General features: G+C 39.1%; 1 protein-coding gene across 1 annotated transcript in view; it reads left to right on the plus strand.

Moving 5' to 3' along the window:
* Positions 1–19,807, plus strand: part of DNAH5 (dynein axonemal heavy chain 5) — a gene marked incomplete at both ends in the record, with an annotated part of 214,130 nt that overhangs the window by 183,172 nt on the left and 11,151 nt on the right. The window contains 8 exons of the mRNA XM_082837242.1: positions 2,717–2,838; positions 5,702–5,851; positions 8,644–8,889; positions 11,650–11,869; positions 13,497–13,702; positions 14,347–14,550; positions 16,316–16,531; positions 18,233–18,445. Of these exons, the coding sequence (XP_082693368.1) occupies positions 2,717–2,838; positions 5,702–5,851; positions 8,644–8,889; positions 11,650–11,869; positions 13,497–13,702; positions 14,347–14,550; positions 16,316–16,531; positions 18,233–18,445 (1,577 nt within the window). The remainder of the gene's footprint in view (positions 1–2,716; positions 2,839–5,701; positions 5,852–8,643; positions 8,890–11,649; positions 11,870–13,496; positions 13,703–14,346; positions 14,551–16,315; positions 16,532–18,232; positions 18,446–19,807) is intronic.

The following is a 19,807-nucleotide window of genomic DNA, read 5'->3' on the forward strand; positions in this document are numbered from 1 at the left end:
AAGAGGATCCCAATGGGGGCAGTAGAGAAGGGCACACATGGGGGTATGTAGGTCAGAGTCATACTTATACATACACAAATGCATATTCATGTTCATATACCTATGCTTATGCATCTATAACTATATCTATGTATCTTATGGTAGCAATAAAGACTTATTTAGTTAGACTTGAAAACTCAGAAATTATGATTTAGGGATGATCTCTCTTTCTCTTTCTCTCTCTTGTTTCTAAACGTTGAACCCTTGACCCTTAGGTTTCTTTTTGTTCCAAGTGTCCTAAATCAGAGCACATGGAAGATGAATGGTCTGGTGAGACATCACCTTAGATGGACATGTAGGTGTAGGAGTTGCCTTCTTCAGTGAGTCCTTCGTATATAAATGATTTCTGGCCTCAGTGACTCTGGTCCTCCAGCTGATGGAGCTTCCTATGGGAAAGTTGTTCCTGACACCCTCAATTCAGGCGTGAGATGCATTTCCCTATGGAAATGACATTGAACATAGTGTCCAGAAATACTGTAAAGTGTGTTACAGTTTGGCGTGATTGAAACAAACATGGGATTTAGAGTTGGGAAGACTCTAAGGGAAAATAGTGGCTTTGCCACCTTCTGGATGAGTGGTTTTGATCAGGTTATTTAAACTTTTCAAGCTTCAGTTGCCTCAGCTATGAAACAAAGATAGTCAAATCTACATAACAGGATTGTTGAGAATTCGCACAACTTATATAAACACTGGCACATAGAATAGCTCAACAGATGATAGGCATTGTTATATTATCTTTAGTTTTTTTAGTTTATTTCGATTAGTCTGAGGTTTGCATAGGTTGGACAGGATTTTGTGGGACTTTGGCATTCAACAGCTATTTCTTGTACTCCTTTAGGACACAGAGTTTCATAAGATTTCCCTTTGTTAGTTATGTTGGTGAAAGCTACCGAATGACATGAACTCTTTCTGTAAGGACTTTAAAATCACTTGTTTGAAAATGTTATTTAGATAGCAACAGTGTTTTGATACTGATTTTTTAATTTACTCATCTCTAAGATGAGAAAGCATCAGGCTGGATGACTAAGTCTGCCTTAGCTATGCCGCTTCACGAATCAAGGTACAACTTGTATAAATCATTGTAAGCATGTTTCACTTTTACAAGGTATAATGATAAAGATTTAAACCTTCTTTCTCCCAAAGCAAGGGTTTGAGGGATGAAGGGACTGGCATAATTCTCAATCATCTTGAGAATTTAGTTTGAATTATTCCTATCCCAGCAGTTTATTCATCAAAAGTCCATCTAATTTCATGCCATATTATCCAGGAATATGTTCCCCACTCCCTACCATTACAACATTCTTTGTTGCCCAAAGTATACTTTTGAGGCAGGCAAGATATTCATGACAGTGTTACCCTCTATTAAACAATGAATAATCTTTGGCTGCAAGGAACACTCTTTTCCATGAAAAGCTTCTCCCTAATCCTGTGGTGAATACATTATTCTTTTCAGTTTGTTGGAAAATGGACAGTTTCCATGGAAATTGGTGTGACAGTTTTCAACACAGTGGCATTGTCCTTAGGTCTTTAACTGCTTCCTGGTGTTCAAGCAATCTGTTTTGCTTTCATAAGCTAATATTTTCACTGAAATGGCTTCACTTACCTCTTGTTCCACTTACCTTGGACGTCTACTAAGATGGATTTGGCAAAAGACAGCGATTTCATGGGGTCCATGGTACCTGAATAAAGTAGAGATTGGCTCAGTAAATATCTTGAGTATTATTACTTGTTTATGACCTGCTCTGTTCAAAAAAAGATTGTAGCCAAATGGATTGGTTATATCTTTCTAAGAATTATGGTTAGAGCATATTTTCCCTGAAACATTTTAATAGATGTTATTTATTGAACAGTATATTTTATCCTATAGAAGACTTGCTAACCCTTTCTTTGACCTAAAATATGATTGTTCACACATTTAGTTTTTCTGGGATGGGCAACAATAACTTTTTAAACTGTCATTTGTTTTCTGGCACTGTGAGAGTTATATGAGTTATGTGAGCGTAGGTAAATCATCAGCAAAAAGATAGGCGTCAGTACCAAATGGAAATGTTTGTTGTGGGTAGATTGACGAAAAATAAGTGACATAGCACAGGGCCCTTGGGTGTGCTCAAAATGGATGTAAATCATATACTGATTTATAGAGGAGAACCCTTCAAACGCAGGTAGTGCTACTAACGTTTCTAGATAAATTATCTCCTTAAAATGAGCTTGTGCCAATATTTGGCAATTCTTAATGCTGACAATAGCTGCTCATTTAGTGACCCTCTGCTTTGTCCTTGATCCTGTTTTGAGTGCTGTACACTCACTTTATATATTTTCTGCCATTATCACAACACCTAGGCTTCATTATTCCCATTGTACATATTTGGAAACAGAGTTCCAGACAGATGAGCTGGCTTGTCTCAGACCTTGGCCAGGTGGAGCTAAGACAGAATCCACTAATTACCTAAATCCAAAGCTATATTATTGATCCTTAAATGTGTTTTTCTAAAATCATCTATTCCTTTATTAAATGTTAAAGCTTGTTCATCACTATGACTTATATTTCTGAGTTTACTAAATGTCCAGGTAGTAAAAGAATTGATATTAAAATAGTTTCAGCAAAAGCTTTTTATAAAGAGATTGTTTTACAGTAAAGAAAGAAAAATTTAATAACTTAATATGTTTAACTTGAAAGGTGGTGCCTCGTTGGACTTGAAAGCCTGTCCTCCTAAACCAGCCAGATGGATCCTGGACATGACCTGGCTGAATTTGGTGGAACTGAGCAAACTTAGACAGTTTTCTGATGTCCTTGATCAGGTAACTTGTGCTTTGAGTAAACTTATGATCATGTCACAGTGAGCAGCTTCCTGATTTATCATTTGGCTACACTACTTGGGGAAGAGAGAGATTTCTTTGTCACTCTTAAAATGGTATGACCAGTGCTTGACTTTCCTCACCGCTCACTCATACTCTGATACAGCACACTCCATCCATGGCAGGCTGGTCTCGCAGGAAGAAATTAGTTACCTAGGAAGTTTAACCAACGCTGACCTGGATGATATGTCAGTCTCACCAATTGGAGACCCGCGAGTGGGAAAACAGATTCAATTAGATTAAATGATTAGATATGGTTAAAAGGTCTTGCCGTCTTTCTAAAGATCAAATGAAAAGTAATAAGAACACCCTTCCTCTAAGTAATAAATATCCATTCTTACCTCTTGTTTCTCTCTTCTTCCTCTCCTCCTTATACTGCCTTAGCTAGGCTTCTGGGTCTGAATCTAACACAAACACCTGGCCTTTTATCTTTAGAAGTCATTGTCCTTTCATAAGCAGCAAGTTCCTGATGAATTGTGTATATATTGGTATTATGGAACTTGGGTATAGAAAGTTGAATTGGGACAAGCCAGGAAATAGCTTCTTGAGAATCTGATGACCAGCGAGAAGCTGCATGGACCGCAAGGTGGCTTTCTTCAACTGCCAGATGAAGGCTCTTTTTCACCAGAAAATGTCTTAACACTGGTTCTTTTTTTTTTTTTTTATCATTAAGGTATAGTTGATTTACAATGTTACGTTAGTTTCTGGTGTACAAGAAAGTGATTTAGTTGTGCATATATATACCTATATTCTTTTCCATTAGGGTTTATTACAAGATATCGACTATAGTTCCCTGTGCTTTACAGTAGGACCTTGCTGTTTATCTATTTTATATACAGTAGTTTGTATCTGTTAATCCCAAGCTCCTAATTTCTCCCTCCCCCACCCCCTTTCCCCTTTGGTAGCTGTAAGTTTGTGTTCTATGTCTGTGAGTGTGTTTCTGTTTCATAGATAAAGTTATTTGTATCATATTTTAGCTTCCACATATAAATGATATCATATGGTATTTGTCCTAATGCTCTTTCTTGACTTTGCCAGTTTAAGTTTACTGGAAGCTTAAGCTCTGCTATATTTTTATGTTTTGGCTTACACCTGGTGATTACCGTGTAATTAGGGTATAAGCCATTCTTTTGGGTTAAATAGCTTTTTGGGGGGGGAGATTTTAATGCATTCTAGCTTGTTCCCCCATGGGATGACTCCTAGTGACTTTTCCTGGACCATTATCAGTTATTGAAGTAGCTGTCTTCTGGAGATTATATTGTATACCTGAAATCCCTCCATATTATGTAGTGTTTCATGATTGAAAGAGGTTATTTTTTTATTCTTACATGATATTTTCTAAATATGAACCCAAATGGTTTTTCCTTTGATTAGATCTCCAAGGAAAACTCTTGGGGCTGTTATCAAAGGGAATAGACCAGAGAACATAAGATCATGTTTATCTGCAGATGTGATTTATTCTATGATTTTGAGATGCTTGCCCATGTAATGCTTGCCTCTCTTTGATTTTTTAAGCTTCAAATGATAATGGACTGTGTTTTTTTCCTTTATCAATTGCCTAAAGGAAGCAAGTGTGGTTATTCATTTGATGCTGATATTAAGTGGTGTATTTCAAATTACTGTAGATTAATAGAGTATTGACCAAGAGACTTCAATAATAAACATGTATTAAATGTCTTCTTTTGTTCCAAGAATGGTCCTGGGAAATAAGGAAACATAAGTGAATGAGACTTTGTTCTTTTTTTTTTAAAATAAATTTATTTGTTTTATTTTGGGACTTCCCTGGTGGCGCAGTGGTTAAGAATCCGCCTGCCAGTGCAGGGGACATGGGTTCGAGCCCTGGTCTGGGAAGATCCCACATGCCGTGGAGCAACTAAGCCCATGCACCACAGCTACTGAGCCTGAACTCTAGAGCCTGGGAGCCACAACTACTAAGCCCATGTGCCACAACTACTGAGCCCGCGCGCCTAGAGCCCGTGCTCCGCAACAGGAGAAGCCACTGCAATGAGAAGCCCGCGCACCGCAACGAAGAGTAGCCCCTGCTCGCCGCAACTAGAGAGAGCCCGTGTGCAGCAACGAAGACCCAGGGCAGCCAAAAATAAAAAAATAAAAAAATAAAATAATAAATTTATTTATTTTTGGCTGCGTTGGGTCTTCGTTGCGCGCGGGCTTTCTCTAGTTGTGGCGAGTGGGGGCTACTCCTCATTGTGGTTCACATTGCATTGGCTTCTTCTGTTGTGGAGCACGGGCTCTAGGCGCACGGGCTTCAGTAGTTGTGACTCGAGGGCTCTAGAGCGCAGGCTCAGTAGCTGTGGCTCGTGGGCCTAGTTGCTTCCCGGCGTGTGGGATCTTCCCGGACCAGGGATCGAACCCATGTCCCCTTCATTGGCAGGCAGATTCTTAACCACTGCGTCACCAGGGAAGCCTGAGACTTGGTTCTTAGTCATAGGGGATCTCATGGAGCAAAACAGATTTCCTTAAAATAATGAAAATGAATTTCCATTGATTTCTCTATTCTTTGCAGATTTGTTCCCACAAAGTCATAGAAGAAATTCCACAACCCAGGGCTCTCTCTCCTTTAAGAGGGAGCCGGAGGCTGGTGTTAGTACAGACTGACTTTAGAGCAAATCACATTTGATTTTAGACTCTCAACTTTTTGGTGCTAGGATATAAAATTTTAAAAAATACTCAAGGAATAGCATTCACACATGCCTGGAATGGTCAGAAAGAGAAAAAAATATCTGTGAATGCTTACTGAAGGATTTTTCTGTGGTGCGACACTTTTCTTATCCCCTGGTATTTTCAGATATCAAGAAATGAGAAAATGTGGAAAATTTGGTTTGATAAGAAAAACCCTGAGGAGGAACCCCTTCCAAATGCCTACGATAAATCTCTAGACTACTTTAGACGTCTTCTCCTCATTAGATCCTGGTGTCCCGACAGAACCATTGCCCAGGTAAAAAGTACCTATTTTAAAAATAGGAGAATATTTTAAAGGAACATTTCCTTTTAAATTTAAAAGAATATTTAAAATATTAATCCCAATGAGAATTTTTGTGTAGGCTTCTGTGTAATTTTCTAGCAATACAATTGTGAAAAATAAACAAGTAGTAAGTGTGCGGAGGAGTATATTTGGGCTAAGTGATTTAATAATTTTCTTTGGTCTAAGTGATACAACAAGAGTGAATGAGGAAACTATGTAAGGTGGTTATATAGGTCTAATGTGAAGGTAATGCATTGTTTTTCCATATTATTTTTATATTAACTCAAAAAAGATATGGCTACTCCATTTTGCTAGTAGTAAAGTGATGTTTCTTGAATAGAAAGACTGCTCAGGTACTGGGGAGGGGAGAGGAAGACTACAGGGCAGTATAGCATCCCCAAATCCGTAGCCATTACACCAGGATGTGTCACAAACCTCGATGTGAGAAAGAAGGTTTGCCTAAATTTCTTTGAATGATACATATGGTTTAAATGTAAACCCTGGCTCTACAAGATCCATCTTTTCAAAGACTTTTAATCTGTTGGCCTTACCGTCATGGAAATTTACCCATGAAACAGACTTGTGGTGTCTTGCCTTCACAGCTAAAAGTTGAACTCTACTATTCACAGACATTGATTTTTTTTTTTAAGGCCTTCTTTAAATAAGTCATAAAATAACAGTAGGCTGGGGTTTCTAATAGAATGTAGGAATTTTTCCCCTTCACTCTCCAGAGGGAGTGTTAAAAACATATGGAGTAACCACCTGGGTACTGTGGAATCATGAAAACAACTAGAATCATTTATTGTGAAAAGAAAAATGAGTTTTGCAACTCAGGGCACTGAGATCACCCTTCCTTTGGTTTTTCTTCTCAACTTCATTACTTTTATCCTGCCCAAATGAATTGTCAAACAGTCGCCTTATTTAAGGGGAGTGTAGAAGTTTCTCTTCTTTTCCCCTTCCTTCTCTCCTTCCTCCCTCCCTCCCTCCCTTCCCTCCCTCTCTCCTTCCTTCCCTTTTTATATTTTTCATAACACTTTATTGGGTTCAGTGCTGAAATTTAAGTGTCTCCCACCCCTTTGTAACTTTGTCATCTTCATTCTGGCCTCTGTCACCCTTAGGCTGATGACAGCCATGTCTTTCTAACTGGTCTCCTGTAGTTCATTCTTGCCCAGTCTAGTCCATCTTGTATATTCTAGAAGAAACAGAAATATCATTATGGTATTCCTTTAATGGCTTCCCATGGCCCTTATGGTAACACCCAAGTCTTAAGCAAGATCTAGAAGCCCCCTTGGAAAAATGTTCTCTCCTCTGAAGTTTTTATTCTCACATTAGATTCCTTTTGTGATTTTCAACCAGACACCATTTGGGGAAGCATATTACAAGGTCTACAATGTGGACATATTTAATCCCCATTCCCCACAAGCAACATCAGGCTTGTCCGTAGCATTTTGACTGAGCATGAGTGCATGTCCAGGGACATTCAAAAGCCTGGTTGCAAGAAGAACACACTGTCAGAGGGTGTCTTGTGCTACTGCCTGTTTATGTACAGCTGTGAGCTAAGAATGGTTTTTATAGTTTTAAATGGTTGAAAAAAAGCCAAGAAGAATAATGTTTTGTGATATGTGAAAATTATATAACATTCAAATTCCAGTGTCTATAAACTTTTATTGGAACATAGCCATGCTCATTTATTTATGAACTATCATTTGTTTATGCTGCAGTGGTAGGTTGAGTTGGGCAACAGAGTCTGTATGGCCACGAAGGCCTAATATATTTACTACCTGGCTTCTGATGTATGTGTAGGTAACAGTATGTTAGCTCATAGCTTGGATGGAAATGTCCAGGTGGGGTCAGTGCTGAATTCTATGGCAAGATTGGCCATTTTGAACTCCTTGCTATGCCAGAGGACAAAACACCTGGATCCTGAGAGATGCTGCAATGATGGCAGGTACCCAGGTGCCTGTGGCTGAGAAACAACTGCAATTTGTGGAACACCTGAGCGTCCAGCCTTTGAAGTCCTTCCTGATCATGAAGCACACTGCCCAGTGGCTGTGATGAAGGTGTAAACAAGTAGACTTTTGGAGAAGCCAAAGAACATGTCAGGCACACTTGTAAAGTACCTTTCAGAAAGCTGTAAAAAATGTACAGGCATTTATACTCAGGTTAGAGACTTCAATACTGGATCTGGCCAACCTTGAAAAAATATTAAGAGGTACAAAATTAAGTGGTACCGTGTGCTCCAAATGCAATTGGATTAAATCTTTAAAAATTAATTAATTTGATAAGTATGCAATAAATTTCACTACATAAGTAGTCACTCAGCAGTAATTATCTATTTGTTAAGTACCCATTAAATCCCAGGCATTGTACTCTTTACTTGATTACTTGAATGCATGTACTTTTCCCTTAAAGCATCCTCAATAATAGAGTTGCCTGATATTTTAAATCTTTTGTATAGCATGAAGCAGCTGGTGTATGGAAACAGGTCCCAGACAAGGAGTCAGCCAACCTGGGTTCTAGTCTTTTAAGTGGGTGATTGTGTTTTTGGCAAGTAACTCAGCTTCTACAGAGTGAGGATTCAAACAAGCAAGCAAGCGAACAAACAGATAAACCAACGAGAAAAAAGCCTCTGCCCTGTTTTCCTGGCAGGGTTACTGTAGACATCATTGAGATAATCTACAAAAATGAATTTTGGAAACCACACTGAATTATGCACAAGAAGGAGTTGGAGCTAGTTTTGGTGACCCGTGTACTGTTTTTGGCAGGCACGTAAGTACATCGTGGACTCCATGGGAGAAAAGTATGCGGAAGGTGTTATCCTGGACTTGGAAAAGACATGGGAGGAATCTGATCCACGGACACCACTCATCTGTCTCCTGTCTATGGGCTCAGACCCCACAGGTTCCATCATCGCCTTGGGGAAGAGATTAAAAAGAGAAACCCGCTACGTGTCCATGGGGCAGGGCCAGGAGGTCCACGCTCGCAAGCTCCTGCAGCAGACCATGGCGAATGTGAGACCAGATGTCTCCTTTTGTGTTATGATGTTGACATTGCAGGTTATAGAATAACGATGCAGAGAGTTTATGAATCCTTAAGAGTTTAAACTTAGGTATTGTATTCTCTTTACTAAACAGGAAAAAGCATGATATCTATTAGAAAATTTCCATGGAAAAATGGACACACTTAAAACATTTTCTGCTGAGCCTTGACTTATGGAAAACTTGCCCAATCAGAACATCTTATTTCCTGACCAGTTTGCATAACGCTAAACCCCACTGCAGGTCCCAAACGCTCTGTAGGGTTCATAGTTCCTCCTCTCTGCCATACGCTCCAACCCCTCCAGCTCTGCTCTTGGAATCCATAACGCTCCAGAATCTACAACACCATGCCTTTCTTGGGTTCCAGAATGCATCATCTGTGCCCTGGGGTCCCCTAGGCCTGCCCCCACTCCCAGAGGCCAGGAATCTGCTATCATCCTGTGGTGGTACCAGAGGTTTTCAGGAAACCTGGCCTGTTGCCTTCCAGGTGGGTCTCCTAGAGCCCTTTGCAGCTTGCAAATTCAACAGTGTACAGAGCAGACCAAACACTAAGCTCACCCTGAAACCATTGGGTTCTAGGTCCCAGCTGCTGACTCTAGAATCTTACCACTGTGCTGCATCCTGGTCCCCTTCCCCTGGTCTGGAACTGAGCTTACTGTGTTCTGGAAGCTCCATATTTACCTCTTCCATCCTCAAGCTGTGCCCTGCTCTCAGCTTTGGTGAAAGGGAGAGGTCTCTCATGTGTGCTGTGCTCTGTCTGATGCACTTAGTTTGTAGTTGGGAGGGAGAGGGCAGAAAGCACCTGATTTAAATATGTTGAGAGATGAAAAAATACATCCATGATTCAGAATCCTAGGTCTGGTCTGACACGAGGGCTTGGTGGGCCTCCATCCTGGCCTCTCCCCCGTCATCCTCCCTCCCCCTTGACTTCCTTCCTCTGCATAGTACTGTACTTAGAGAAAAACACTAACATTCACAGGACATGGAGTTAACTTGAATTTAGAATAAATAATGGTGTAACTAATAGCTTCAGGCAACTAAATTCGAATTTAAATGGAATACTTTTAGCCTTCAATTTATCTGTGTTTTTTGTTTAGTAGTTTAATTTCAAGTAAAAAATTTTAAAAATCTTTATTATTATTAGCATGCTTATAACTTGTCAGAGACAATAGTGCTTTCTGACAGAGTGAACCAACTACCCAAGAATAGCAAAATGGGTGATCTGCTCAGTAAGAACACAGAATATTCATACAGAGTGTGGCAATGCCGAAGAAACAACTTTGGCCAAAGATTCCTTTCCATGGGTGAAGATTGAACCTTCCAAGTTCTCACCTAAGAAACTTAGATCAGGAGTCACTTGTATGCTGGATGAAAGAGAGCATCTGAAGGCTTTTTGTAGTTATGTTTTATATTTAATTTCCCTTTTTCTTTGAATTGTGGATAGTGTCAATTAAATTTTCATAGGATAAAATAAATAGTTATTTATTCAGCAGTGCTATATACTTCTGAAGAAAATGTAAGGGAATATGTGACATTCCAAAATAATCAGTTTTACATGTAACTTGACTAAGATTTTATATCTGGTGCTTAGTGTGTTTCTTGGAAAGAAAAATATCTCAGGTTACACTAATCAAATCTTTACACTCATCAAATCTAAGTGATCCAAAGTCAGAGAGTCAAGAAAACAACTCGAGGTTATGATCTGGGTACGGTAGATGATTTTGGCAAAAGATGTTCTATAGATTAGGTATTGAATAAATTATTATTTCATGACCTAAATTTTTGCCTGTGTTGCTTTATACAAGAATCTTCTTATGCTCATAGAATAATTTATACAAGAGATATAGCTTTTTATTTTCTAAGGCTCTTGCTGTTAGAGTGGTCAGATTCCCCAGAGAAGGTTCTTCCTTATTCTAGAGGGTATATACCTTGCTGCCTGTATTCTGGGAACTCAGTGGGAGAAGGAAGGTAATAGGTCTCCAAATGCAATAGGTAAGCTTTCTTTTACCTGTTTTCAGTGAGGTTCCTATACTCTTAACAGGCTGCTCTCTTCCACTGCAAACCCTGTCTATTTTGCCTTCTAAAGAAAATCAACTTTCCACCTTCCATTAAGGAAACATGTCGGGGGTCTGGACTTTCAATCTTCTTGTATTAGTCCATCGTCTTCCCCCACTTCCAGAAGGACCTTCGTCACCTCTTCTTGAGTGTTTTGGGAGTTATATGCTATAAATCAGTTTACGTCTCAGCTCTCCCCGAACAGTCAGTTTAGGGTTCAGTTTTCTTGAGTCTGTTTTCAGTGTTACTGACATTGTCTTCACCTTCACTATCTTTGTCCTTCAGAGTTCATACCTTTAAACAAGTCCCTTCGTTGTACTTTTCATGGAATTTGGGGAGGCAGCTGAGCTAAGTGACGGTTTTCAGTCAAACATCTTTACTTGGAAGTGCCGTTATCTCTTTTTATGTTTCACTTTGGTGATGTTCATGACCCCCACTATATATTATTACTCCAGGTGGCATACTAGTATACTGTGAGACACATACATGGAATAAGAAGAAATGTAACCTATCCCAGTTCAACATGATCATATCCTTAGATTTGACCTAGAGTACTTTAAAGGGGTTAGTGTGCTTTTCTATTAAATTTTAATTACTTAATTTCTAAAGAACATACTAATTTAAATCTCTGGGTGAAACACAAAATCGACTAATTTCCATGTACTGTTGTTGATGTAGGGAGGATGGGCACTTTTGCAGAACTGCCACCTGGGACTCGATTTCATGGATGAGCTAATGGACATAATTATAGAAACCGAGATTGTACATGATGCTTTCCGCCTGTGGATGACGACCGAGGCTCATAAACAGTTTCCCATTACCCTCCTTCAGATGTCCATTAAATTTGCCAATGAGCCCCCCCAGGGACTCCGGGCAGGACTGAAAAGAACATATGGTGGTGAGTCGAGGAATACTTCCAAGTTTACGGGAGTTCTTGTGCTTAAATTGTTTTCTTAAAGAAATTATGAAAAATGAATTAGCTAGGATTAGTTATAGGAAGCGGTGCTATGACTTAACATGATGGTGAGGGGATAGCCCACTCTGTCCTGCTCCATGTGGAATAGCCGCTGGCCGTGTTAGGGCGTCAGAGCTCAGGTTTCCACCTTATATTTTTGCTACTTCCCCACTATTGCTCTACTTTGGCCTATGCTATTCTCTGCTAGACACTTGCCTTTCTAAGTTAACATCTAAAATGGATAATGTCGTTTATGGTCTTCGTGCTCCATACCTAACGTAGGGCAGTAGCCTCTTGCAAGAGGAGAGGCTGAGTCACAATTATGGTCTCTACTTTGATTGCATGAAGTTGTGTGTCAGGATGTCAGAATGTGAGCTAAGTTAGAAATCCGACAACGGCCACCAAACCAGACCAAAATGCCCCTCCTATCACAACTGGAGCTGAGATTACTCTATGTTCATTTGCTCCTTCTGTGTCATAGCTTCCTGTCTGAGGCTCATGGTCACAGAAAGAGTATGGACTTGGAGTTAGAAATTCCGGCTCTGATACTGCCTGAACAAATGCTTTGTTCTCTTGGGCGCTAATCACTCAAACAACCTGAGTTTCAGTTTTCTTGTGCCTAAAATAGTGATAATAAAAACTATCCAGGACAATTGGAGTAAATTTAATTTAAAATAGTGTATTTAATAATAATCATCAAGATAATAATTATTACATAGCAATCTGAAAAATCTACAAAGAAATTTTTTTGGAGTTGTCAACAAGTCTCAAATTTTTGCCAATAAAATAGATGTGGAAGGATGATGTCAGTAAAAAAAGATTTCAAGTGAAAAAATTTATAATTATATATGCAATATAATATGTACATATATAGGAATCATAATTATTTTGGGGGAGTATACTCAGGTTGCAATGGGCTTCTTTTTTATTTTATTATTATATTTTATTCTTTTTAATTGAGATATAGTTGCTGTACAATATTATATGTTATGGGTGTGTAATAGAGTGATTCACAATTTTTAAAGACTCTACTCCATTTATAAAATATTGCCTATATTCCCCATGTTGTACAATATATCCTTACAGCTTATTTTACATCTAATAGTTCATACTTTTCAGTAGCAATGGGCTTCTATATACACGATTTTAATTAATATTAAATTGTTAAAAGAGTATATAGAAGCCATTGCAACCTGTGTACATGCCCCTAGTAGTAGTAATAGGTATTATTAGTAGTAGTAGTTGTAGTAATAGCAGCAATATTTATTTTACTGCCACTATTCTTCCATCTGTTTTATCCCTGCATTATCTTGTTAGGTTGGCCAAGAACTTGATCCATGTTAGCAAGCCCCCAACCCCCTCAAATCTCTGTGCATCTTTTTCAGAGAGGAATGCCCTCTGGGTACCCAAAAGTTAAATTATAATTGTCATATGAATATGGTAAGAGTAATTCAAGATAAGTGAGGTTTAATATCAGGAATTTACAAAAATAATTAATAGATTATAAAAGTAGTAGAAAGTAAAGATGTTTGAGAGATGATATAGTTTTTCACCTAACTGACCACAACAGGTGTGAGCCAAGACCTGCTGGACGTGAGCTCTGTAGCCCAGTGGAAGCCCATGCTGTATGCCGTGGCTTTCCTGCACTCCACCGTCCAGGAGAGGCGCAAGTTCGGCCCCCTGGGGTGGAACATACCCTACGATTTTAACCAAGCCGACTTTAATGCCACGGTGCAGTTCATCCAAAACCACTTAGACGACATGGATCTCAAAAAGGTACTGTGCACACACTGCTTCGTGCCCCCGGTGACTGTGGACTTGGGTCCTTGAACTAACATGACCGCCCAGCCTTGGCGTTAATCCTGTAAGAGTGATGATTTTCTGTGCTGGCAAAGTCATTCTCTTTAAGTCATAGCAGCTTGGGTCACACTAGCCTCTTGATTTTAGGGAAAAAAAGGAACAAATTTTGATTATGTTTTTACTTCTCAAAGACAAGTTGACATTTACAAGTAAGACAACCTAACGGGGTCTGTTGGAGGGAGGGGGGAATGGGTGAAGAATTGTGTTTTTTAAAATCCTAAAACATGAAAAATTTAGAGTCTGGATTACTTTTGGAGTGTGTGCTTTTTAAAGAACAGCCTCTATATTCTCAAAAAATAAACAATTTTTTTTCTATTGAAATCAAAGTATAGAAACATATGAATGCAACAAGAGAATCTATCTCAGGTCATGATCACGAGCTTTGAGTTACCCCTCATGTCTGCCTATTTAACTTTCTTTCTGCACTTTTCGCATGACTGAGGAGTGAATAAATGAATGAGTAAATGACATTGATGACAATGATTACATGGGTGTTACTTGGCAGGGAAAATGGGGGTGAGACAGTAGTCAGTCCACAATCATTCTATAAATTTTCTCAGGGCGTCTCCTGGACCACCGTACGCTACATGATAGGAGAGATTCAGTACGGAGGCAGAGTCACTGATGACTATGACAAGAGATTGTTGAACACACTTACTAAGGTTTGGTTCGGTGAAAATATGTTTGGACCGGATTTTAGCTTTTACCAAGGATATAATATTCCAAAATGCAGCACGGTGGAGAACTACCTTCAGTATATTCAGGTTTGTCGTCTTCAGAATTTTTTGTATAGAGCAAGTATCTACAGCAAGTTGACTTTTTTGATATTTATTTGTACTGTATGTACTTCTTTGAAAATAAATTTTAATGGTGATTCATACTGAACATGGAAGGTTCCAAGATGCTGTCTTCATATGTTTATATTCACCTAATGATTAAACTGTTTATATTTGTTCTGAGGGTGTGTTTTATGTGAATTCCCTTCTTTCCTCCCCTTTTAATGCCCCTTGAGGAATATTCTTTGGAGAGGTGATAGACTGGGCAGATTTAGAACCAGGGAACCTACACAAATCCCCTGGAGTTCTCTACCCAAAGGCAGCCTCTAGACTCAATCTGTTCTGTTTCAATCCACTTGCATTATCCCGTGACATCTGTTCCTTAATCCTGGCCTGATGGACAGCTTATGAGTATGTTCAGGAACGCACTCTGTAGAAGAGCTTCCTCTAAGGCTGGGTTTCTCAGCCTCGGCTCCGTTGACATTCAGGGCTGGATACTTCCTTGAGTGGGGGACTGACCTGTATAGAATGGTCAGCAGCCTCCCTCGCCTCTACCCACTAGATGTCAGTTTCACTTTCTACCCAGTTGTGACAACCTACCGTGTCTCCAGACATTGCCAAATGTCCCTGGCGGGGGCAAAATCACCTCCAACTGAGAAGGCCTGCTCTAAGTAGGAATAGGATTTTGACAGGAGATTTGGGAAAAAATATGATTTGTCCTTCCAGGTAACTACATTTTCTGTCTCAGTACCTTGAATTCATTAGATCATCATTTAGCGATCTCTTTTGCCTCTAAGATTTATCTCAGGATAAACAAAGTAAAGCACAACAGCCCGCCAAGTGCTAAATTTATCAGTATATTTAGAGGTTCCGTGATATATAAGTGTGATGAGTTTATCATATATCACCACCCCTACACTTTTATTAATTCAAATCTACAAATATATGTGTCTTAACTGTACTATATGTGTCTTTAAATCATTAGCACTGAATGGGAGAATGCCTATGAAGGTATAAATTTAGGTATACCTGCACGTTATATTTATTTACATACGCCTCATTTCACAATGAATTTGAGGTAGCTCATAAAAAGGCATTACGTAAAAAGGAATAAAATAATGGACTAGAAGGGAGGGAAACCATGAATAAAGGTAAGGATACAATTCGCACATAAAATTATACATCAAATTGTAGGTAAATTTTCTTTTTTTCAAGTAGCTGGCGGAGTATTTACCTGCTAGTTTTGCTTCTCATTTGCTGTCTGTTTTTCTCTGTAACTTTGTTGCTCTTTCAATATTTCTCATTTTTCTTAGTCTCTGTCCTTCTCCTTGGGAAAGTACATTTCCCACCTCTGGTCTTATTGGGCCATAATTGCTAAAACTGTCACTTTTAGTAACAGTTATACACCATTTATTTAAACAATTGGTTTGAATTAGACGAGACCTTCAAAAAACAAAATACCAATCCATAGTTCCCTTTCCATCTTACAAATATATTATAAAACAAGATAGTGTCTTTTTGATTGAATTTGCTTGAAGTGCAGATATTAAAGAACCATGAGCCAATTATGTTGATTGTTTTTCAAGACAACTTTTGATTCTTCCCTGGAAAAATTGTTGAGGTTGCAGCCTGCCATGAATAAGACATATCATGTAAATGCTTATCCTAATAAAAACGTACTTATTTGCTAAGACAGTGTAATTTAACTGGTACTTGTGTCAGCAGCTCTGTGCTTACGGTCTGTGTTGTTCAGAGCTTGCCCACCTACGACAGCCCTGAGGTGTTCTGGCTGCACCCCAATGCCGACATCACCTACCAGAGCAAGCTGGCCAAGGACGTGCTGGACACCATTCTGGGCATCCAGCCCAAGGATAGCTCTGGTGGAGGGGATGAGACCCGAGAGGCGGTGGTGGCCCGGCTGGCTGATGACATGCTAGAGAAGCTGCCCCCAGACTATGGTCCATTTGAAGTGAGTTGATGGCATCCTGACAAAACGTCAGCTGTGGATGTGTCTGGTTGGTTGGGGGAGTGAGGACGAAGGGAGGAGGGCAAAAAATAATTTTTCTGAAATTAAAAAAAATCATTTAAAAAACTTGCTTCTTGAAGAACCAGTAAAAGAAGTGTTTGAATTTATAAATGTAATCATCTCAAACGAGAAATAATAAAGAAACCTGATGAGAACGTTAATCTTCATAATTAAATTACAAGTGTGGACCGATGGATTAGGATTGCTTTTCTAAAACGTTCCCTGGAGGCACTGCACATTGTCATTTGTTCAGAGGAAAAAAAAATGTATTCTTAGAGTAAAGCATTGATTATTTAGAAAAATGTTGTGTAATTCAGGCCTTCTTAATTTCAGGGAGTCTATAGTTATATTGTTAACTCCGCAGCTTCTTCATCTCATGGGTTTGGAAAATTGATTTGTCTTTTTAATACGCAAGTAACTTCTAAGCAAAATTGATGATTGTGAAAGTTAATTTTTTTTGACATTTTAGCAATTATTTTGAAAAGGTTTACCCTGATAACATGTTTAAGTCTTTGAGAAAAGCAAAAGTAAGTGGCTTACTTTCCATGCAATTTTTTTTTTTTTTTGGCTGTACCCCACGGCATGCGGGATCTTAGTTCCCCAGCCAGGGACTGAACCCATGCCCTCTGCAGCGGAAGCACTGAGTCTTAACCACTGGACCACCAGGGAAGTCCCATCCATGTAGTCTTAAGAGATGACCTGGACTAACCTTGTGACATTTTTGTCACAAGACCACCGTGTTTCTTTATATATTGCCCTTTCCACCTGGTTTTCAGAAGGAAGTCTGCAGCATTTTATTACTTGAGCATCCTATTATTTTCCATGAAGCAGGCCATTTTGGGTGCTAGTACTGCAGTCTGAACTCAAGGAACTGTCACCAAGGGACTCATTTCCCTTGGAAGAATCTCTGATCACTTGCTCGGATAAAATCAATACTGCTACCAGCTTTCGTAAGCACCTTTCATTATAGTATCAGGAAAGCGGTCATTCATGTCTAACAGTGGTTGAAATATTTATAAAGCAATAAAAATGCCTTAAAAATATAATAATAATTACATAAATAAACATGGTAAGTATGGGGTTTAGAAGAGACACCTTCCTTTTGCTAAATTTGCTTAGGATAAAGCAACTCAACGTGGCATGATATCCGATCCACAAAAGACTCTGAATAAATACTTGTAAGACAGAAATGAATGGGTGGGTGGATGGATAGATGCTTTGATGGAAAAAACAGAAAGCTTTTGAAACAGAAGTCTCGGTTTTTGAGGCAGCCTTAAGAATTGTTGTGTACGTGTACACATCTGCCTGTGTGTGTCCATGTGTGTATTCGCAAGTCTTGGAGTGGCAGTCGTGAATATTTCCCAATAAGTGCAGTTGCTGTTTGGAAGGCTACATGTTTGTGGACATGGATTGTATATTCTGTGAATTTATGGAGGCCTGTCTTCTCCCACATGGGATGAAAAATCAGCTGGTCATTTAACAGACGTTTCTTCTTTATTTCTTCTTTGTTTTTTGGCAGTGAAAAAAAAAAGCTTACTGTTTATGGAACTGTAAAATTTGGGGCCCTTTCAGAAGCCCTAGGGTACCAGTTACATAACGTTAGTAGCTGTCTACTTTTTCACATGCTGGGTGTCTCCACGGCAGGTAAAGGAGAGGCTGCAAAAGATGGGGCCATTCCAGCCGATGAACATTTTCCTCAGGCAGGAGATAGACAGAATGCAAAGGGTACTCACCCTGGTCCGAAGCACCCTGACCGAGCTAAAACTTGCCATTGATGGTACCATCATCATGAGTGAAAATCTACAAGACGCACTGAATTGCATGTTCGATGCCAGAATTCCTGCTCGGTGGAAAAAAGTACGTTTAGCTCAGCTCTTATTCTGCCTAATCACTTTATTGTTGTGAATAGTTGTAATTGGCCAGTGAAAAGCACGTAAGAATAATGTACTTAAGAGTGTTCTTTTGCTTAGGGACTAATCTCCTTAGAGCCCTGTAGTTTTGGATTGCGGGTGGGGAAGGAAATAATTTAGCATCTCCCACATCTCAGGTTCTCTGCTAGGCAATTTATATGCACTGTTTCATTTAAATCTTGCAATTTATTACCCTTAGTTTACAGATGAGGAACTTGAGGTTGGGGGGGGGTGTTAAATCTTTTCCCAGATCACACACCTTGGAAGTCTAAGAATCAGAATGTAAACCCAAGCTCATGGATTTCAAAGCTCGTGATGTTAGTCTTATAGAAGGGAATGTTCCTAGACACACGCAGGTATCAAAAGTCACACCAAAGAGACACATTTTTCCTTGCTTCGTCTGTAAATATGTGAGTATGTATCTCACAAGATAATAATTTAACAGTATGCTTATTATGTATTGTTAATTGTGCTAAATGACAGGTGTGGGTTTTTAAAATTTTATTGAAGTATCATTGGTTTGTAATGTTGTGTTAACTTGTGCTGCACAGCAAAGGGACTCAGTTATACATATATATTCTGTTTCATATTCTTTTCCACTATGGTTTATCACAATCTATTGAATATAGTCCCCTGTGCTCTACAGTAGGACCTTGTTGTTTATCCATTCTATATATAATAGTTTGCATCTGCTATTCCCAAACTCCCAGTCCTTCCCCCGCAGCCCCTCTCCCTTGGCAGCTGCATGTCTGTTCTCTACGTCTGTGAATCTGTTTCATAGGTATGTTTGTTTGTGTCGTATTTTAGATTCAACATATAAGTGATATATGGTATTTGTCTTTCTCTTTCTGACTTACTTGGCTTCGTATAATAATCTCTAGGTCTATCCATGTTGCTGCAAATGGCATTATTTCATTCTTTTTAATGGCTGAGTAATATTCCATTATATATATATGCACCAAGATCTGGGTTTTTTAAAAAAATTCTTTTCCATTATGGTTTATTACAGGATATTGAATATAGTTCCCTGTGCTATACAGTAGGACCTGTTGTTTATCCATTCTACATATAACAGTTTGTATGATAGATGTGGTTTTAAGAAATTTTTTTTTTACTTGGAAGAGTAAAATGAGTACCTGAGTGTCTCTGTAGAGGTGTTTGCTGATCATGGCTCTGAAGATGCTGAGGGTCCAGGGGAAGGACTTGGGAGGCAGGAGGGTGGGGTTATCCAGGGAGGGCAACTTATAGAGACGATATTGGGTCCTGGGGTGACTGGAACCTTCTGGAGGATACTCAGGTAAATGGGATG

The sequence above is a fragment of the Leucopleurus acutus genome (assembly GCF_964270905.1).
Source record: "Leucopleurus acutus genome assembly, chromosome: 3".
In the NCBI taxonomy this organism is placed as follows: Eukaryota; Metazoa; Chordata; class Mammalia; order Artiodactyla; family Delphinidae; genus Leucopleurus; species Leucopleurus acutus.